Source organism: Urtica dioica, chromosome 10 (genome assembly GCF_054948205.1).
Source record: "Urtica dioica subsp. dioica isolate 48M chromosome 10, U.dioica_male_clone48M_v1_H2, whole genome shotgun sequence".
Lineage (NCBI taxonomy): Eukaryota > Viridiplantae > Streptophyta > Magnoliopsida > Rosales > Urticaceae > Urtica > Urtica dioica.
The window spans coordinates 8,028,661-8,051,012 of record NC_142765.1 but is presented as its reverse complement, the minus strand read 5'-3'; the positions used below and the strand labels follow the sequence as shown (position 1 = coordinate 8,051,012).

General features: G+C 39.7%; 1 protein-coding gene across 1 annotated transcript; it reads left to right on the top strand.

The window, feature by feature from the left end:
• The first annotated feature begins 15,876 nt into the window (after positions 1–15,876).
• Positions 15,877–18,198, top strand: LOC149383374 (3'(2'),5'-bisphosphate nucleotidase 1-like). Its single transcript, XM_089629400.1, has 8 exons — positions 15,877–16,073; positions 16,465–16,540; positions 16,630–16,703; positions 16,788–16,993; positions 17,064–17,244; positions 17,318–17,416; positions 17,555–17,708; positions 17,775–18,198. Exons 1-8 carry the CDS (start codon positions 15,909–15,911, stop codon positions 17,936–17,938), a joined length of 1,119 nt encoding a protein of 372 aa, XP_089485526.1. The 5' UTR covers positions 15,877–15,908; the 3' UTR covers positions 17,939–18,198.
• The last annotated feature ends 4,154 nt before the right edge of the window (positions 18,199–22,352 follow it).

Sequence of the window (22,352 nt, the reverse complement as noted above, 5' to 3'; positions counted from 1 at the left end):
TGATTGTTAGAAGAATCTATGATGTCTGGTTATGAGGCATTGAGAGTTGGAGACTCTATAGTTCTTCTAGGTATCTTCCGAAGGTACTGAATTGACCAGTGACCTTCTAGAGACAATATAAGAACAAACCATTTAACCTCTTATGTCTCGAAGTCACTATGTATGAATTGCATCATGCTTACCTTAATCCTGAAATGAGACATGCCATTTCACACCTTAGTATTCTCATTTGAGAATGTCAAAGTTCGGACTCACTATGTGATTCCGAACAAGGCCTATTGGTGAAGTACTAAGTTGTGAGTCTGTCATGAGTAACTTTGTGAAGTTCTCATAGATATGGAATTCATGTACAAGATTGCTGAAATGCAATGTATGTCACCTCATGCTTTGTTCCTTGGAGTGTGAATAAATGAACTGGCCAGTGTCCAAATTGAGTCCTGACTCTTTTGGATGAAACAATGTGACTTGTTAGCTCCTCGTCAATACATTGTTTCTAACTTATTCACAAGCGACAAAGGAGTTGAGGAAATAACAGCTAGAAGGGTAAAATGGTAATTTAGTAAATCCCGACTAGCTGATGACATTCATGAAGGGTAAACATAGATAATATTCAGTGGATCCGCTCATCATAATAGGTCGAATTCTTCAGTAGAAAATAAATTCATTTGAACCGAGAGATTTTCAGTGTCAGCTCTTTAGTGGAGTCAGTTGACATTAAGCTAAACTTGGAAAAGGTTTGTGAACTTTTGAGTCCAAGTGTTTAGCTCAAGCTTTGTTCATTTGGGTCCATGAGGTCACTGTCACGAATCACATCGATAGGAATAGTTAAACTGGAAGCTAAGTCAAAACAAGAACGAAAATTGTCGAAAGGGTATTTTTGTCTTTTGAGACATAAGGATGAAATGGATGTCAATAAATTTTGACAAGTTCATTTGATGACTTAATGTCACTCGGCCATAATATGATTAACTGGGCCTTGTGAATTAATTTCATTTCATGAGAATTTTATTGAAAAGTCTTAATGGGCCTTTCTCATGTTGTCATGAACAAATGAAGAAGCTTCTAGAAGCTCCTTCTAGAGAGACTTGGGCGCCTACCCTAATAGAGAAATAGGATAGTTTATTTTGTGCATAAATGTATTTAGATACTTGCCAAAAGAAAAAGAGGAAACAAATTTCCTCCAAGAGGAAAGTGGGAATCGGCCAAGTGAGAGACAAGGCAAGGCCTTGAACAAAATTGGAAACAAATCAAGGCTTCTAGAAGCCTTGAGTTGGCCGAGTGTCTCAAAGGGAAAAAAGAGGAAATTGCTCATGAATATGTGATATTCTATAGAAGAGGAAACTACCTTATTGAAGGTGAGACCTCTCCTATAAATAGGAGCCTCATTTCCTCACATTTCATTCATCCAAGTTTAAGAGATTTGAGAGACTCTCTCTCTAGACATTGTGGCCGAAATCCTCTCTCTCTCTCTTTCTAGTTTATTTTCGATTTTTCTTGCTTTGGCACCTAGGTCCTCACTCGACCTAGTGTTTAGCTCTGCGACTTCGAGACTCGTTCTCAAGTCGTAGTGTTTAAAAGTGCCCACTCACTGATTCCTTCTTTTCGAGTGATTTAGTGATAGAAACTTTCGTGGTTGCTCGAGGTGCCGAGGAAAGAAAGAGAGACGTGCTGCGAGGGGAGACGAGCGTTGCAAACTTTCCACAAGCTTCTTCAAAGTTCAAGCTTCAAGAAAGGTTAGTAAACTTCTAGCTCATATTGGTTTTTAATTACATGTACTTACACTTGTCTAGGTTAGTAAAAACTGTTTTACTTGTAAAAGAAAATTTTTAAAATTCCGCCGCTTACCGAAGCGTTAATTATTTTCTCAAACCCTAGATCGATTCCAACAAATGGTATCAGAGCTATGGTCAAAGATTAGCATGTACATGTTTTTAAAATTATGAGCTTGAAAATCGTTTTCGAAAGTTTACTAATTTTGTGACAAGTTAGAATTGTAATCTTAGATTTTTTTTTAATTTATTGCTCATGTCTTTAAATTAAAAAGCATGTTGATTTTCTATGAGTTTGAGATGGTTTTAAAACACATTAGAATCAGTTCTAAAATTTTTTAATTTTTTATATTGAAAAACGTGTTTTAAAGGTTTGAGAAATTTCAAGTAAAATTTTGTGACTAGTTTTGATATCTTGCTAGTTTCTTATTTTACTTGAATCGTTTTATGCATGTTGTTATTTCTTTTATTCTATGTTATTACCCTGCTAATAAAAAACATATAAAAGCTTTAAACAACATCTTAAAACGTTCCGTTACACTTGATTCTTTTTCGCACCTAAGTAGGACCAAGCTTTAATTTATTTCTTTTTCTTCGAGCTGGAGTAAACCCGCATTAAAAGTGGCATAACTCTCTGCTCAGAAATCTAAATTTAATGATTCTTGAATCAAATTAAAGCTCTGTCTGTCCTCTGTCCAATGCCACCGGTTTCGGCTGAAAAGGACATCGGAGCCGCCAGATATGGCGATTTTACTCCGAGGTGCGCGGCTGTCTGAAACTCCAGTTTTTTAGAAATCCGGATTTTCAAACCCCACTACCATGAGTTATATAGAACTCTAATGAGAAAACTTTCTTGAGCAAAAATGTTATTCATATGATTATAAACATGATGTGTAAGATTAAAATGTTTTGATTTTTGAAAGTTTAATTGAAATTGAATTTTGAAAAACCGTTTTCACTTTCAAACTTGAAAATATTTTGTCATCCAAATCAAATAAGTTTTCAAAATGTTTTCAAAACTATATCTATATCACATATGTTCAAAATCTATATGCTCTTGAAATTTTGAGTGGGAGGTCTCCTTGTAGACAAGCCGAAAAATAAAAGGATGTGTAATCTCAAAACTTTCAAGTGTTCGAGTGAGTTGAAGTTCACACTTCCCTCACGCACTTTCCCGAAATAGAAAATAGGAAAAGATCGAGTATGTACCTTGTGCCTTTATGCACTAATACTGCTCTGAACATGTCAATCTAGGATTCTCTTCTAGTTGTCCGCTCTGTCGCTCTCTAACTAGGAAATTTGTTTCCGAACTTATAAGAGTCGATGAACCAACTCCAAAAACTAAGTGGGAGGGTTATATTCGTTGTTTGTAACCCGCGATCCCCAACACTAGTGAAAGATGCAATAACGTGGGACTAAGAGCCGCTCTTGCGACCCTCACTTAAATGTGAGTACCCCAAGGCGTTATTGCTTCGATCATTGCTCAATGAGCTACGTCCGAGAGTGATGCAATGATGGCAAGGCCTCCCCTTGGGGGATTGTTTTTCAAAGCTGATCTTTTGGACTAAGTGGTTGGTTGCACGCTTAGGCTCAATCCCTAGTATCCTCCCTTGAGGCTCTGCGAAAGGATGTGAGTGATCAAACCAATTTACAAGGTGGCTAGTCAAAATAGATGTATTGACATCTTGGCTTAGCATTAATGATGTGTCATTTACTTATAAATGGAGATTTTTTGCGGCCTTCTCTTGAGGGAGTAAATTATCGTTTGGTTTATAACACCTTTGGATTTTACAAAAGTCTTAATGAAACTTAAATCCTAAACCAAAGACTAATCATAAACTTGTTTCAACTTTTATAGGCAATATGTCTCTCAACCCTCTCTCTACAATTCTTTCCTCGAATAAACTCGAAGGCGACAATTACGTCGACTGGAAACGTAACCTCGACATAGTCCTTACTGTCGACAAGCACAAATGGGTTCTCACCACCCCCTGTCCTCAAACGAATGATGATTCGACGCAAGAGGAGAAAGACGTCCTGGCGGCCTGGCTTCGATCCGATGAGATTGCGAGATGCTACATTTTGGCATCGATGAACAATGTGTTGCAACAACAACATCGTGATTATGAAACTGCCACCGATATGCTCTACAATCTCCATGAGATGTTTGGAGGGCAAGGACGTCAAGCTAGGCAACAAGCGGTCCGACAATTCATGAACTGTCGTATGAAGGCTGGAACTCCCGTTAGAGATCATATGATGCTGATCATTAGCTATCTCAACGAGATGGAGATTCTTGGATCTGAGATTGATGGGGAGACTAAAATAGATATGATCTTGGAAACTCTCCCCGAAACCTTTGATACCTTCAAGTTGAATTATTCCATGAACAAGCTGGAGTACACTGTTACCGAGCTCATGAAGGAACTTCAAACCGCTGAGGCACTCACTAAGAAAAAGAGGGCTCAAGGAGAAGTACATGCTACTGCCTCCACCTCTGGATCTAAGAAGAGACCTCGCAATGCCGAGAAGAGGAACCAACCTAAGGTTCAAACGAAGAAGAAGGCGCCAAAGGCTCCGAAGGTGGACAAGTCTAAAGACAAGTGCCACCACTGCAACGAGCCTGGTCACTGGCGTAGGAACTGTCCTGCCTACCTCAAAACCAAAGCAAAAGGTATTGTACTTGTTACTGAAGCCTGTTTAGTAGCTGATAATGTATCATCTTGGATTATTGACTCCGCTGCTACTAACCATATTTGCTGCTCCTTGACTGGTTTTAGGAAAAGCAAAAGCTTAGAGGATGGCGACTTCTGCTTCAAGTGGGGTGATGAGAGCGTGGTGTCTGCGAAGGCTGTGGGATCCGTGACGCTATCTTTTGAAGATTGAACTTTAAATTTGAATAATGTGTATTATGTTCCTTCCTTTGGGAAAAACCTAGTATCTGTTGCTCAACTTTTCGAGCAAGATTATTATTTAAAGTTTATAAAGAATGGAATTCGTATTTCTTTTTCTGATTCTTTCATCACTGATGCATGTATGAAGAATGGTCTTTTTTACATCTATCCCACTCAACCTTCTCTTTTAGACACCGAAATAGATAACGATCTAATTAGGGAGCCAAAGAGGATCAAACTTTCTGAATCCTCCGATCTAACAAAATCAACATACCTCTGGCACTTAAGACTTGGTCATATCAGTCTAGATAGGATTAAGAGACTTGTGAGGGATGGTCCACTCCAAGCCTCTGCAATAGGCTCAGTACCTACTTGTGAATCCTGTATAGAAGGAAAAATGACTAAGCGACCTTTCTCCGATAAGGGTCGAAGAGCCACTGAGTTGCTGGAACTAATACATTCTGATATATGTGGTCCGCTCAACCAACAGGCACGTGGAGGATACGAATACTTCGTTACCTTCACTGATGATTACTCAAGATATGGGTTTGTCTATTTGCTTAAACACAAATCCGAGACCTTTAACGTATTTAAGGTCTTTAGGGCTTTAGTGGAAAAGCAAACTGGCAAAGTGATCAAAACCCTTCGATCTGATCGAGGTGGTGAGTATATGTCTGGAGAGTTCGATGACTTTCTTAAAGAAGAAGGTATCGCTTCTCAGCTTACCGCACCTGGCACACCTCAACAAAACGGAGTGTCAGAGAGAAGAAACCGAACTCTTATGGAGATGGTTAGATCAATGATGAGTTACTCATCACTCCCGCTTTCCTTTTGGGGATATGCCCTCGAAACAGCCGCCTACATTCTGAACCAAGTTCCGTCCAAGACGGTTCCTGGTACTCCTTATGAACGATGGACTGGCCGTAAAGTGAATCTTGGCCGCATCCGAATTTGGGGTTGCCCTGCACACGTGCTGAGGCAAAAGACTAGCAAGTTGGCTAGTAGGTCAGAATTGTGCCTGTTTGTAGGATATCCGAAGGAAACCAAAGGTTTTACTTTCTATAGTCCCGAGGACGATAAGACTTTCGTTAGCACGAATGCTCGTTTCCTTGAGGAGGACTTTATGAAGGATGCGAAACCTAGAAGCAAAATTGTGCTTGAAGAAAAGTTGGGTGAGGAAGCTTCTACCTCATCTGTAAGAACTGTTCTTACCCCAACTGAAACACAACCTAACTCATCAGAATCTCGTCAAGTAGTACTTAGACGTAGTGGGAGGGCTACTCAAAAGCCTGACAGGTACATGTCTTATGGAGAGTCTCTTGTAGCCGTCTCCGACATGGATGACCCTGTTTCCTATAGCCAAGCGATGGCTTGTTCTGAATCAAACCTTTGGCTTGACGCCATGAAAATTGAAATGCACTCGATGTATGTCAACAAAGTCTGGAAACTTGTAGACCTTCCTGAAGGGATTAAACCCGTAGGGTGTAAGTGGATATACAAGAAGAAAAGGGGTCCTGATGGGAACGTCGAGACGTTCAAAGCACGACTTGTGGCGAAGGGTTATACCCAACAAGAAGGGATTGACTATGAAGAAACCTTCTCGCCAGTCGCGATGCTTAAATCCATCCGCATACTCTTATCCATAGCTGCAGCTCTCGACTATGAGATCTGGCAAATGGATGTCAAGACAGCCTTTCTGAATGGCAATCTTGACGAGCGCATTTACATGGCTCAACCAGACGGTTTTGTGGATAAAGGTCAAGAGACCAAGGTTTGTGAGTTGCTTAAATCCATTTATGGACTAAAGCAAGCATCTAGGTCATGGAATATTAGATTCGATGAAACTGTAAAGAGCTTCGGCTTTGAACAGTCAATAGATGAGCCTTGTGTTTACAAGTTAATACACGAAGGCAAAGTTGTGTTTCTAGTACTATATGTCGATGATATACTACTCATTGGTAATGACGTGGGTAAGTTATCTGAGGTTAAGGTCTGGCTGGCAAAGCAATTCGATATGAAGGATCTAGGAGAAGCCGCGTACATTCTGGGAATCCAAATCTTTCGAGATAGGAAAAACCGGACCCTGTCGCTCTCTCAAGCATCTTATATTGATAAGGTGATGGATCGCTTCTCGATGCAAGACTGCAAGAGGGGTCAAACATCCTTTAGGCATGGAGTTTCACTCTCTAAGGACCAGTCTCCCAAGACTGCACAAGAGATTGAAGACATGAGGAAGATTCCTTACGCCTCTGCCGTAGGAAGCCTCATGTATGCTATGCTTTGCACTAGACCTGATATATGTTTCGCCGTTGGCGTAGTTAGTCGTTTCCAATCCAACCCTGGACCCGAGCACTGGATTGCTGTTAAGCATGTTCTTAAGTATCTTCGAAGAACTAGGAACTTGATGCTTACATACTCAGGTAGTGACCTGACTATGACGGGATATACCGACTCCGATTTTCAAGCGGATAAGGATTCCAGGAAATCCACTTCGGGATCTGTGTTCATCCTTAATGGTGGAGCTGTTGTGTGGAGAAGTATTAAGCAATCTTGCATTGCTGACTCCACAATGGAAGCAGAATATGTGGCTGCTTGTGAAGCATCCAAAGAGGCTGTATGGCTTAGAAAGTTCCTTAAGTATTTGGAAATTGTTCCAAACGTCGACGAGCCCATGACCCTTTATTGTGATAATAGTGGGGCTGTCGCTAACTCAAAGGAACCTAGAAGCCATAAGCGCTCTAAGCATATTGAGAGGAAATACCATTTGATTCGAGAGATCGTGCAGCGCGGAGACGTGGAAGTGAAGAAGATCTCAACGGTGGACAACCTCGCAGATCCATTCACCAAGGCCCTAGCGAACAAGGTCTTCGACCAACATCGTGAGGGATTAGGCATGAAGGACTACACACATCTTCTTTGAGTCAAGTGGGAGTTTGTTGTCAATGGTGCCCACAAGAAGAGTTGTAGTCTTTATTTTGTACATTTGATGTAATAAAGTCGCATGAAGACTCTTGCTTGTAATTGCCTATCTATTCATTAATAAAGTTGAAACGTTCATTCATTCTTTCTTTGTTTGAAGCTTTATGATAAAACCTTAGTCTTTTAGTCCATAAAACAAACTTAACAACTTACGAAGAGACAAATGTAGATTTGCATGAACAAACTCTTCGTAGTTTGCTTAAAACGATATATTCGCAATCTTAGGATCAAAGGACTATTGACCTCAGTATGATTGTTAGAAGAATCTATGATGTCTGGTTATGAGGCATTGAGAGTTAGAGACTCTATAGTTCTTCTAGGTATCTTCCGAAGGTACTGAATTGACCAGTGCACTTCTAGAGAAAATATAAGAACAAACCATTTAACCTCTTATGTCTCGAAGTCACTATGTATGAATTGCATCATGCTTACCTTAATCCTGAAATGAGACATGCCATTTCACACCTTAGTATTCTCATTTGAGAAAGTCAAAGTTCAGACTCACTATGTGATTCCGAACAAGGCCTATTGGTGAAGTACTAAGTTGTGAGTCTGTCATGAGTACCTTTTGTGTCAATGGTGCCCACAAGAAGAGTAGTAGTGTCTATTTTTGAACATTTGATGTAATAAAGTTTCATGAAGACTCTTGCTTGTAATTGCCTATTCATTCATTAATAAAGTTGAAACGTTCATTCAATCTTCCTTGTCTGAAGCTTTATGATAAAACCATAGTCTTTTAGTCCATAAACAAACTTAACAACTTACGAAGAGACAAATGTAGATTTGCATGAACAAACTCTTCGTAGTTTGCTTAAAACGATATATTCGCAATCTTAGGGTCAAAGGACTATTGACCTCAGTATGATTGTTAGAAGAATCTATGATGTCTGGTTATGAGGCATTGAGAGTTAGGAACTCTATAGTTCTTCTAGGTATCTTCCGAAGGTACTGAATTGACCAGTGCACTTCTAGAGACAAGATAAGAACAAACCATTTAACCTCTTATGTCTCGAAGTCACTATGTATGAATTGCATCATGCTTACCTTAATCCTGAAATGAGACATGCCATTTCACACCTTAGTATTCTCATTTGAGAAAGTCAGAGTTCGGACTCACTATGTCATTCCGAACAGGGCCTATTGGTGAAATACTAAGTTGTGAGTATGTCATGAGTAACTTTGTGAAGTTCTCATAGATATGGAATTCATGTACAAGATTGCTGAAATGCAATGTATGTCACCTCATGCTTTGTTCCTTGGAGTGTGAATAAATGAACTGGCCAGTGTCCAAATTGAGTCCTGACTCTTTTGGATGAAACAATGTGACTTGTTAGCTCCTCGTCAATACATTGTTTCTAACTTATTCACAAGCGACAAAGGAGTTGAGGAAATAACAGCTAGAAGGGTAAAATGGTAATTTAGTAAATCCCGACTAGCTGATGACATTCATGAAGGGTAGCATAGATAATATTCAGTGGATCCGCTCATTATAATTAGGTCGAATTCTTGAGTAGAAAACAAATTCATTTGAACCGAGAGATTTTCAGTGTCAGCTCTTTAGTGGAGTCAGCTGGCATTAAGCTAAACTTGGAAAAGGTTTGTGAACTTTTGAGTCCAAGTGTTTAGCTAAAGCTTTGTTCATTTGGGTCCATGAGGTCACTGTCACGAATCACATCGATAGGAATAGTTAAACTGGAAGCTAAGTCAAAACAAGAACGAAAATAGTCAAAAGGGTATTTTTGTCTTTTGAGACAAAGGATGAAATGAATGTCAATAAATTTTTTGACAAGTTCATTTGATGACTTAATGTCACTCGGCCATAATATGATTAATTGGGCCTTGTGGATTAATTTCATTTCATAAGAATTTTATTGAAAATTCTTAATGGGCCTTTTTCATGTTGTCATGAACAAAATGGAAAAGCTTCTAGAAGCCCCTTCTAGAAGGTGATAGGCGCCCATAATACCAATAGGAAGAGAGAATATTTTGTGCATAAATGTATCAAGATACTTGCCAAAAGAAAAAGAGGAAACAAATTTCCCCTAAGAGGAAACATGGTGGGCGCCCAAATGTGGTCAAGAGAGAAGCAAACAAAAGAGGAAACAAATCCAAGGACTTACTTGTTTTGTCTTGGACGTGCACCTCTTTGAAGGAAAAGGGAAATTGGCTCATGAATATGTGATATTCTATAGAAGAGGAAACTACCTTATTGAAGGTGAGACCTCTCCTATAAATAGGAGCCTCATTCCACACTTTTCATTCATGCAAAGTTTTAGAGATTGAGAGCTTCTCTCTCTAGACTTGGCCGCCCCTTCCTCTCTCTCTCTCTAGTTTATATTTTCGATTTTTCTTGTCTTGGCACCTAGGTCCTCACTCGACCTAGTCTTTAGCTCTGCGACTTTGAGACTCGTTCTTAAGTCGTAGTGTTTAAAAGTGCCCACTCACTGATTCCTTCTTTTCGAGTGATTTAGTGATAGAAACTATCGTGGTTGCTCGAGTTCCCAAGGAAAGAAAGAGAGACGTGCTGTGAGGGGAGACGAGCGTTGCAACTTTCCAAAAGCTTCTACAAGGTTCAAGCTTCAAGAAAGGTTAGTAACTTCAATAGCTCATATTAGTATTTATTTACATGCGCATGCTCTTGTCTAGGTTAGTAAAAACTAGTTTTACTTAAAAAGAAAATTTTTAAAATTCCGCCGCTTAACGAAGCGTTAAACTTTTTCTCAAACCCTAGATCGATTCCAACACCTTTGTGAAGTTCTCATAGATATGAAATTCATGTACAAGATTGCTGAAATGCAATGTATGTCACCTCATGCTTTGTTCCTTGGAGTGTGAATAAATGAACTGGCCAGTGTCCAAATTGAGTCCTGACTCTTTTGGATGAAACAATGTGACTTGTTAGCTCCTCGTCAATACATTGTTTCTAACTTATTCACAAGCGACAAAGGAGTTGAGAAAATAACAGCTAGAAGGGTAAAATGGTAATTTAGTAAATCCCGACTAGCTGATGACATTCATGAAGGGTAAACATAGATAATATTCAGTGGATCCGCTCATCATAATTAGGTCGAATTCTTGAGTAGAAAATAAATTCATTTGAACCGAGAGATTTTCAGTGTCAGCTCTTTAGTGGAGTCAGTTGACATTAAGCTAAACTTGGAAAAGGTTTGTGAACTTTTGAGTCCAAGTGTTTAGCTCAAGCTTTGTTCATTTGGGTCCATGAGGTCACTGTCACGAATCACATCGATAGGAATAGTTAAACTGGAAGCTAAGTCAAAACAAGAACGAAAATTGTCGAAAGGGTATTTTTGTCTTTTGAGACATAAGGATGAAATGGATGTCAATAAATTTTGACAAGTTCATTTGATGACTTAATGTCACTCGGCCATAATATGATTAACTGGGCCTTGTGAATTAATTTCATTTCATGAGAATTTTATTGAAAAGTCTTAATGGGCCTTTCTCATGTTGTCATGAACAAATGAAGAAGCTTCTAGAAGCTCCTTCTAGAGAGACTTGGGCGCCTACCCTAATAGAGAAATAGGAGAGTTTATTTTGTGCATAAATGTATTTAGATACTTGCCAAAAGAAAAAGAGGAAACAAATTTCCTCCAAGAGGAAAGTGGGAATCGGCCAAGTGAGAGACAAGGCAAGGCCTTGAACAAAATTGGAAACAAATCAAGGCTTCTAGAAGCCTTGAGTTGGCCGAGTGTCTCAAAGGGAAAAAAGAGGAAATTGCTCATGAATATGTGATATTCTATAGAAGAGGAAACTACCTTATTGAAGGTGAGACCTCTCCTATAAATAGGAGCCTCATTTCCTCACATTTCATTCATCCAAGTTTAAGAGATTTGAGAGACTCTCTCTCTAGAACTTTGGCCGAAAATCCTCTCTCTCTCTCTCTAGTTTATTTTCGATTATTTCTTGTCTTGGCACCTAGGTCCTCACTCGACCTAGTGTTTAGCTCTGCGACTTCGAGACTCGTTCTTAAGTCGTAGTGTTTAAAAGTGCCCACTCACTGATTCCTTCTTTTCGAGTGATTTAGTGATAGAAACTTTCGTGGTTGCTCGAGGTGCCGAGGAAAGGAAGAGAGATGTGCTGCGAGGGGAGACGAGCGTTGCAACTTTCCAAAAGCTTCTACAAGGTTCAAGCTTCAAGAAAGGTTAGTGAACTTCATAGCTCACATTGGTTTTTAATTACATGTACTTGCACTTGTCTAGGTTAGTAAAAACTGTTTTACTTGTTAAAGAAAATTTTTAAAATTCCGCCGCTTAACGAAGCGTTAATTATTTTCTCAAACCCTAGATCGATTCCAACATCCAAAGGCTTCTAGAAGCTCATTTGGACGTGCAAGGGGTATGAGGAAACTACCTTTTGAAGGTAATCCTCCTCCTATAAATACCCCACCTCATTGCTCTCATTTCATTCATTCCACATAAGTTAGAGATTGAGAGCCTCTCTCTCTAGACCTTGTGGCCGACTCCTCTCTCCCTCTCTCTCTAGTCAATTTCGTTTTATTGTTTTGGCACCTAGGTTCTCATTTGACCTAGTGTTTAGCTCTGCGACTTCAAGACTCGTTCTTAAGTCGTAGTGTTTAAAAGTGCCCACTCACTAATTCCTTTTCTCTCGAGTGATTTAGTGATAGAAACTTTCGTGGTTGCTCGAGTTGCCGAGGAAGGAAGAGAGACGTGCTGCGAGGGGAGACGAACGTTGCAACCTTTTCCCAAAAGCTTCTCAACGTTCAAGCGTCTAAAAAGGTTATTAAACTTCCATGCTCATAATAGTTTTTATTTACATGTGCTTGCTCTTTGTCTAGGTTAGTAAAAACTGTTTTACTTGAAAAGGAAAATTTTTAAAATTCCGCCGCTCAACGAAGCGTTAAACTTTTTCTTAAACCCTAGATCAATTCCAACAAATGGTATCAGAGCTATGGTCAAAGATATGCATGTACATGTATTTAAAATTATGAGCTTGAAAATCGTTTTCAAAAGTTTACTAATTTTGTGACAAGTTAGAATTGTTTTCTTAGATTTTTTTTTATTTTATTGCTCTTGCCTTTAAATTAAAAATCATGTTGATTTTCTATGAGTTTGGGATGTTATTAAAACACATTTAAATCAGTTATAAAATTTTTTAATTTTTTATATTAAAAAACGTGTTTTTAAGTTTGAGATTTTTTCGAGTAAATTTTGTGACTAGTTTTCTTGTCTTACTAGTTTCTTTTATTTACTTGAATCGTTTTATGCATGTTGTTATTTATTTTATACCATGTTATTACCTTGCTCATAAAACACAAATAAAAGCTTTAACAACATCTTAAAACGTTCCGTTACACTCGATTCTTTTTCACACCTAAAAGGACCAAGCTTTAATTATTTCTTTTTCTTCGAGCTGGAGTAAATTCCGCAGTAAAGGTGGCATAACTCTCTGCTCAGAAATATAAATTTAATGATTCTTGAATCAAACTAAAGATCTGTCTTTCCTCTGTCCAATGCCACCGGTTTCAGGTCAAAATGACATCGGAGCCGCTAGTTATGGCGATTTTACTCCGAGGTGCGCGGCTGTTCCGAAAGTCCAGTTTTTTAGAATTCCGGATTTTCAGCCCCACTACCATGAGTTATAGAACTCTAATGAGAAACATTTCTTGAGCAAAAATGTTTTTCATAAGATTATAAACATGATGTGTAAGATTAAAATGTTTTGATTTTTGAAAGTTTAATTGAAATTGAATTTTTACAAAACTAGTTTGAATTTTGAAAAACCGTTTTCGTTTTCAAACTTGAAAATATTTTGTCATCCAAATCAAATAAGTTTTCAAAATGTTTTCAAAACTATATCTATATCACTTATGTTCAAAATCTATATGCTCTTGAAAATTTGAGTGGGAGGTCTCCTTGTAGACAAAGCCGAAAAATAAAAAAGATGTGTAATCTCAAACTTTCAAGTGTTCGAGTGAGTTGAAGTTCACACTTCCCTCATGCACTTTCCCGAAATAGAAAATAGGAAAAGATCGAGTATGTACCTTGTGCCTATATGCACTAAAACTGCTCTGAGCATGTCGATCTAGGATTCTCTTCTATTTGTCCGCTCTCTCGCTCTTTAACTAGGAAATCTGTTTCCGAACTTATAAGAGTCGATGTACCAACTCCAAAAACTAAGTGGGAGGGTTATACTTGTTGTTTGTAACCCACAATCCCCAACACTAATGAAAAGTGCAATTGTCGCTAGACTAAGAGTCACCCTCGTGGCCCTCTCTTAAATGAGAGTACTCAAGGGCGCTTTGCACTGATCATTGCTCAATGAGCTAAATCCGAAACTGAGACAATGAGACAAGACCTCCCCTCGGCGGATTGTTTTTCAAAGTCAATCTTTTGGACTAAGTGGTTGGTTACACACTTAGACTCAATCCCTAGTAATCCTCCCTCGAGGCCCTGCGAAAGGATGTGAGTGATCAAACCAATTTAAAAGGTGGCTGGTCAAAATTGGTGTATTGACATCTTGGCTAAGCATTAATGATGTGTCATTTACTTATAAATGGAGATTTTTTGCGGCCTTCCCTCGAAGGAGTAAATTATCGTTTAGTTTATAACACCTTTGGATTTTATCAAATGTTTAAAAACTTAAATCCTAAACCAAAGACTAAATCATAAACTTGTTTCAACTTTATTAAGCAACATGTCTCGCAAACATCCATCAATCATCCTTTCTTGAACAAACTCGAAAACGAAAACTACGTAGATTCGAAACATAACCTCGATATCATCCTTACCATTAACAAGCGCAAATGGGTACTCACCACCCTGTGTCCTCCTCAAACGAATGATGATTCGACTCAAGAGGACAAAGACGCCTTAGCGGCCTGGCTCTGCTCCGATGAGATTGTGAGGTGCTATATCTTAGCATCAATGAACAATGTGTTGCAACAACAACATCGTGACATCGAGACTGCCGCCGACATGCTCAACAATCTCCATGAGATGTTTGGAGGGCAAAGGCGTCAAACAAGGCAACAAGCAGTCCGACAGTTTATGAACTGTCGCATGAAGGCTAGGACTCCTGTTGGAGACTTTATGATACTGATCATTAGTTATCTGAATAAAATGGAAATCCTAGGATCTGAGATTGATGGGAAGAATGTCATAGATATGATCTTAGAAACTCTCCCCGCATCTCTTGATACCTCCAAGATGAACTACTCCGTAAACAAGCTAGAGTACACCGTTACCAAGCTTATGATGGAACTTCACACTGCTGTAGGTCTCACTAAGAGAAAGAGGAATAAAGGAGAGGCACATGCTACTGAGCACAAAGCCTCCGCCTCTTGAACTAAGAAGAGACCTCACAAGGCCGATAAAAAGAACTGTCCTGCCTATCTCAAAGCAAATGAACAAAGTATTGTACTAGTTACCGAAGCATGCTTAGTAGCTGATAATGTATCAACGTGGATTCTTGACTCCGCTGCTACTAACCATATTTGATGTTCCTTGAATGGTTTCACGAAATCTAAAAGCTTAGAGGAATGCGAGTTCTGTTTCAAATGGGGTGATGGAAGCCTGGTGTCTGCGAAGGCTGTGGGATCCGTGACGCTGTCTTTTGAAGACCGTACTTTAAACTTGAATAATGTTTATTTTGTTCCTACCTTTGGGAAGAACTTAATATCTGTTGCTCGTTTTCTTGAGCAAGATTATTGTTTAAAGTTCATTAAGAATGGAATTCGTATTTCATTTCAACTTTTGGGACAACTTTATAACAAAATTTTAAGTTTTTGTGACAACATTGTCAAGAAAATCTTAATTTGTAGCACTTCATTACAAAATCCTAATATTTTTTACAATGTTGCCACAAAATCTTGTGTTTGCCATAACTTGTCTACAAAATTCTATGCTTTTGTGACAACAATGTCAAAGCAAATTCAGACAACGTCATCACAAAAATTTATGCTTATATGTCTACATTGTGACAAAATTCATATATATATATATATTTTTTTTTTAAAAAATAGCCCTACGTTTTGTTGACAACGTTGTAAAAAACATTTGTTATTATTTTTTTTTACAACGTTGTCTCAAATTGGTTAAAGTTTTGTGGCAATAATGTAACAAAACCGTAAGTTATGTGACAATGGATTCACAAAATTATCAGCTTGTATGACAATTTCGTCACAAATCCAATTTTTTTTTTTTACGATGTCGTTAAAAAATCTTCAAATTTTGATAGAGAAGCATTTTAAAAAAAGAAACTATGTTTATTGCGAATAATAGAAGGGATGGCTACACATTGCTTAAGAGCAGTACCAAGACTCCCATCTGCGTCGAAATCCCCTGTTTTCCTCTTCACTCGACGAACCTCCTCTCCGGTCATTTCAATGGCGTACGACAAAGAGCTCATCGCCGCCAAACAAGCTGCCTCTATCGCCGCCAAACTCTGCCAGGCATTTCTTTTCTCTCTAATACTCTTTTTCTCTTCTTTCTAAGCATTTGGGTATTGTTGTTCTTGCCATTAATATACTACTGGATTCAATTCAAGCTGACATCGGAACGTGAAACCCACGGTGTAGATTTTTCAGCACTCGCATTTTGTTTAATGGCTGGCTATACACTGATCAGAGTTGACCTAGACTGTTTATCAGCAGTACTATCTAAGTTCACGTGGAATTTCATTTTGCTTTCGAGCATATAATGTTTCCATTCCGGTAAAACGATCGGAATTTTTCACGATCCCTATATCTAGTTCGTAAATATTTCGACCCCTAAGATATTTCCCAATATATACTTGTTTTGTGGTCTTTGACTTGATAAACCCTTATCTTTGTATCCCCGCAGAAGGTGCAAAAGGCACTATTGAAATCGGACGTTCATTCAAAATCAGATAAAAGTCCTGTTACCGTCGCTGACTATGGTCTGTCATTCTTCAAAATAATGTTTGTCAGAGGCATTATTTTCTTCTGTCTTTTTTGTTTCTGATACGTTTGCTTGCCCTGATTCTAGGCTCCCAGGCCATCGTTAGTTTCGTATTGGAGAAGCAACTTTCTACAGAACCCCTCTCTTTAGTCGCCGAGGAGGTTAAATCTTTCCCACAGCTTTTTCCTCGTTTTTATATCATGCTTTTGATTTGAAGTCTTTTTTTTTTTCTTTGAAAAAAAAAGGATTCTGGTGATCTTCGTAAAGAAAACGGCCGTGAAACACTGGAACGCATTACAAAACTCGTGAACGACACTTTGTGTGCGGAGGAAGCGTATTCTAGTGCTGCATTGAGTAACGAAGACGTGGTTAGGGCAATCGACAATGGTAAATCTGAAGGCGGATCTGTTGGTCGGCATTGGGTTTTGGATCCAATTGATGGTACCAAAGGGTAAGCTTTGCAACTCAGTTTTCATGAACATCCTCGCGAATAAGTTTAAGTTGGGAATTTGTGCATTTAGTTTTGTGAGAGGAGACCAATATGCCATAGCATTAGCACTGCTAGACCAAGGGAAAGTAGTGTTGGGAGTCCTGGCTTGTCCGAACCTCCCTTTGGGCGACAAGATCGGCTGTCTCTTCTTTGCCAAACTCGGCCTAGGAACGTACATGCAACCACTCGATGGCTCTTCTTCATCTGTCAAGGTCATTTTCTTTCACTGCATAAGGAAAGCTCATTTCCGTCACCATGGCTTTCATGATATTATCGCCTCTCCAGGTTCGCGTTAGCTCTGTGGAAGATCCTGAAGAAGCCTCGTTCTTCGAGTCTTATGAAGCCGCGCATTCTTCACACGGCTTATCCAGCAACATTGCCAAGGTAAAATGCATGCCTTATTATTATAATAACAACGACTAGTTTGTGGTCATGGGTTCGAGTCACAACCCATGACTGAGAATCCACCCGATTATCGGTTCTAAAAAGAAAGAATTAAATTGGTTATGTAATGATGAGCAGAAACTAGGGGTCAAAGCAGCGCCGGTGAGAATCGACAGTCAGGCGAAATATGGGGCACTTGCAAGAGGAGACGGAGCGATATACCTCCGATTCCCCCACAAAGGGTACCGCGAGAAAATATGGGATCACGCTGCCGGATGCATCGTTGTCACAGGTAAAAAAAAAACATCTATCCCCTGCTAGCTTCCGAGGCTCTGATTTTTGTTTATAAAATGTGCAGAGGCCGGGGGCGTGGCTGCGGACGCATCAGGGAACCCTTTGGACTTTTCAAAAGGGAAATATCTCGATCTCGACACGGGCATAATCGTCACGAATCAGAAGTTGATGCCGTCGCTACTGAAGGCGGTTAGGGAATCAATTGAAGAGAAAGTTTCACCCCTGTGAGGTCCAAACTCACACACATGTATTGCTCATCAAGTGTTTGGCATTTCAAATTCCCATTTCCATTCTTGGCTTGCAAAATAATACTTTCAGTTTTATTCGATTAAATACAATAACAGTGGTGGCAGTACATGTATTGCTCATCAAGTGTTTGGCATTTCAAATTCCGATTTCCATTCTTGGCTTGCAAAATAATACTTTCAGTTTTATTTGATTAAATACAATAACAGTGGAGGCAGTACATGTATAACCGCATTTTGATACTTTTGTCTCTGGGTCCAAAATATACACGTTCCAGTCAAACAGGCACATCTGATGGGTAATATTAAGGGTGTCTTCTGATAGTTTCCCTCAAAAGCTTCTCTTGCTCACCAAGGGTCGACGGTGGATCATCGTACACGGCGGTGAACATGTCTGCCACCAGAGGTTTCTCGACCTTCTCGGGTGCTTGAATCACATGCAAAACCTACCACCGCGACATAATGCTTGTCAGTCAGTTGTGTCAAATCATTTAGCGTATTATATCGTGTACTTGTTTCACGAGGCTGCTTCTGAGCTCTGCCTCGGCGTGCCACCAACCGTTGCTCTCCATCCACTTCCTGAAGCGGGTCCCTCGTCGACCTCTGACGGCCGATACTTTGTCGAGTCGTTCGACGTCAAGTGGTGTCCCACTCTATACGTCAATGCCTGCCAAAAAAAAAAATCATTTGAATTTTACCATAACATAAATGGTAAAATCGGTATTATCGATCAATCCCGCAAGTGATAATAAAACCTAATTTTTGCATAATCTTATCATCTAGTACTGAGCAAAGTAGGCTTAAATGACTTGATTGGAACGTCGATTAAAATACCTCACTCGTACTGACATCGCCAAAATAAGTGACAGGGCACGAGTCTTGCTTTTCCATCTTCAGCTAGTACGCAGCATCAACAGCATGATCAATTTGCATTCTGAAATAAATAGATAAATAAGTGAACTCACACCCACACGATTAAATCGATTTATACCGAAATGCTTGTCAGCCAGTGTGTCAAATCATTACTGTATTATGTTTGTCTACCTATTTCCCGAGGCTGCTTCTGAGCTCTACCTCGTTGCTCTCAATCCACTTCCTAAACCGGGACACCGGGTCCTGCACTGACATCCGACAGCCAATACTTTGTCGAGTTGTCCGACATCGAGTGGTGTCTCAGTCGATATGTTAGTGCCTACAATTTTTTTTAAAAATTTTACTATAACATAATGAGTTACGCCAAAAGTGGTTGTTTTTACGTCGACTGACACGGATATTTGTTTGTTGATAGCGATTTCACGGGCGGCATAGACAACACTGCACATCGCGAAAGTGTCGTTTCCATCTACATGGATCTTCGGATCTCATACGCCTACCCTCTCATTACAACATCGTCGCCTAGGGATTATTAATGTGAAATTTGAGTCTAAGAAAAAAGGTCTATCAGAGTTAATAAATTGACTTTTTAGTTAATTAATTTACTGCGGACTGGTGGAATATTTTTTTAAATAAAATGAAATTTTGGTTACTTTTTTAAAAGAGGATGGGCTCTTAGGTGACCTTATTGCTCTCAAAATTAATACTCTTCATTTTGCCAATATGAAATATTTACAAATTTTGAAGTTTATCTAGTTACTGAGACAAAAACTCAAGATCTAATTTAATTCTTGTTATTAAATATTAAATGTCATTTTATAAATTATATACTAGTTATTGAACTATAAGTCATAAAACTATATTTCATGAAAAAAAAAAAAAAAAATTAAACCTTTGACCTACAAAGGATCAATAATAAGTTTCACCGCTATTTTATCTCAATAACTCGATCATGATACACAATAACACAATACATTATATTGTATTATGATTTTTTAAGTATTCAGAACTATGAAAGGTTTATAATGAATGAAATGGAGTCCAATTCACTTAGTTTCCTTTTCTTATCAGTAGATTCAAAGTTTCCATTGTTTTTATAATCCAAGTCTAACGAAGGCGCAGGTAATAACGAGGAGGGATTCACCATCGATGACATCAAAACTCTAGCTGATCGGAGCTCTTCGAATTTCAGTTTCATTAGGAGAAGTGGTAATTTTGTGGCTCATTGCCTTGCACGCTGTAATTTACTTTTTTTCTTTCCTGCTACTTGGTCGAACGATCCACCCTCATGTATTGTTTCTCCTCTGATGGCTGATTTGGCCCTTGCCCATTTTGGGTGTTAATAAACCAGTTCGGTTCTTTTAAAAAAAAAAAAAAAAAAATTATCACACGAGAAAAAAATCGAAGGTATAATAAATAAACGATCAATACTTAGTGTCACGTACATGATATACAATACCCTTTTTTATATCTAAATAATTTAAATCATCCGCACTTTTAGTATATATAAAAGATAAAATATTTTAACATGTAAAAAATTAATTAAATATAATCATTTTTAGTCGTCGTACAAATTACAAATCTAACTTCGCATATACATTGTTATCGGCCCGACCCCGATCGCGGCCAATCAAAGGCAAAACAGCGATCAGACTTGCCCCGGCCATTGATCGGCCCGTGGGCCGGCTCGGCCAAGGGCCGGCCCAATAGCCTCGGCCCAAGACCGAGCTCGGCTATCCACGGCCATCAGCCCGATGGCCTCGGCCTCATGAGCTCGACCTCCGCTCGGCCTTGTGAGCTCGATCTCTTCTCGGCCTCATAAACTCGACCTCGGCCTCACGAGCTCGACCTCGGCCTCACGAGCTCGACCTCGACCTCACGAGCTCGACCTCGGCCTCACGAGCTCGGCTATCCTCGGCCATCCTATGCTATCCTCGGCCGAGCCTATGCTATCCTCGGCCAATGGCCGAGCCTATGTTATCCTCGGCCAATGACCGAGCCTACGCTATCCTCGGCCATCCTATGCTATCATCGGCCAATGGCCGAACCTATGTTATCCTCGACCAATGGCCGAGCCTATGCTATCCTCGGCCAAGGGGCCCACCAATGACCCCTTGGTCGCCTATAAATACCAGAGGCCCACCCTCTTCAAAAGGTAATCCATTCTTGAGTACTGAAACGCTGCCGAACTCACCTCTCGCTCGTTTCTCTCAAGTCTCGGCCCCTAAACACCTAAACCCTCTATTCTCCACCTCCATCCCACTAATGTTGAGCGTCGGAGAGGTAAACAGAGGCCCCCCCTCTGTTTTCCCTTTGTAGTTCACGTGTTCTTTCTTCCTCTTCAGGCGCTTGGACGAACTCAAGGGACATTCACAGCTAAGGGAAGGCTCGGGATACTGAGTCCGACACGCTCGAGCCCGAACGTGACCACTTGGTCCGGCCTCGGGTCGAACCGTTCGGGGCTCCTAAATCGTTGTCCGAAAACGAGCGACAACATACATTTTCCACCAATTAGGATATTCAAAATCAACCGAGATAGATTGACATGATATATTGTAGACACAAAATGGATATTTAATCTAAATTATTTTAGATGAAAAAGCTTATATGAATATATATGTAATTTTATACAAGTAATAAGAATTTATACACTTTTGTATTGTACGTTTGTACATAAACTATATGACATATTTAAGAAGTATAAATTTACATTTGAAAATTAGATTCTCGTTGACACCCAAAACATTAAATGTTGTCAATGGTGCCCACAAGAAGAGTTGTAGTGTGTATTTTTGTACATTTGATGTAATAAAGTCTCATAAAGACTCTTGCTTGTAATTGCTTATTCATTAATAAAAAGTTGAAACGTTCATTCAATCTTCCTTGTGTGAAGCTTTATGATAAAACATTAGTCTTTAGTCCATAAACAAACTAAACAACTTACGAGGAGACAAATGTAGATTTGCATGAACAAACTCTTCGTAGTTTGCTTAAAACGATATATTCGCAATCTAAGGGTCAAAGGACTATTGACCTCAGTATGATTGTTAGAAGAATCTGTTGTCGGTCGTTTTCGGAAAACCCGAGACGCCAAGAAGGCACGTCGCTCAAGGGGCCGATGGTCAGGCCGGAGGTCCTGAAAAGCGGCAAATCTTCAAGCCCTCGCCCAAACTCCTGACTCCTCGAGTCGAGCTTCGCTCCTCGAGTCGAGCCTTGAGTCAATCTCCTCGAGTCGAGCTTCGCTCCTCGAGTCGAGCCTTGAATGGTTCCTCGAGTCGAGCCTTTAATTGTTCCTCGAGTCGAGCCTCGAGTCATTTTCGAGTCGAGCCTCGAGTCATCCTCGAGTTACTCCTCGAATCAAGTCGCTAGTCGCTCTCGTCGGGCTGAGCCTTGCTCCTCGAATCGAGTCACTCTCATCAAGTAGAAAGCTTCATATTTCACGTGAGAAGAATGACATTCGAAGGCCCGCAAGAACCCGGGCAAGACGAGCCGTCCATCACGCACACAGCGCGCTACGCCGGCCG

What these genes read in the sequence shown, in the direction of transcription:
- LOC149383374 (XM_089629400.1), top strand. Translation starts at nt 15,909, where the DNA reads ATGGCTACACATTGCTTAAGAGCAGTACCAAGACTCCCATCTGCGTCG. An exon ending in TCGCCGCCAAACTCTGCCAG is followed by an intron (nt 16,074 to 16,464) that starts GCATTTCTTTTC and finishes GTATCCCCGCAG; the next exon opens with AAGGTGCAAAAGGCACTATT. An exon ending in CGGATGCATCGTTGTCACAG is followed by an intron (nt 17,709 to 17,774) that starts GTAAAAAAAAAA and finishes TAAAATGTGCAG; the next exon opens with AGGCCGGGGGCGTGGCTGCG.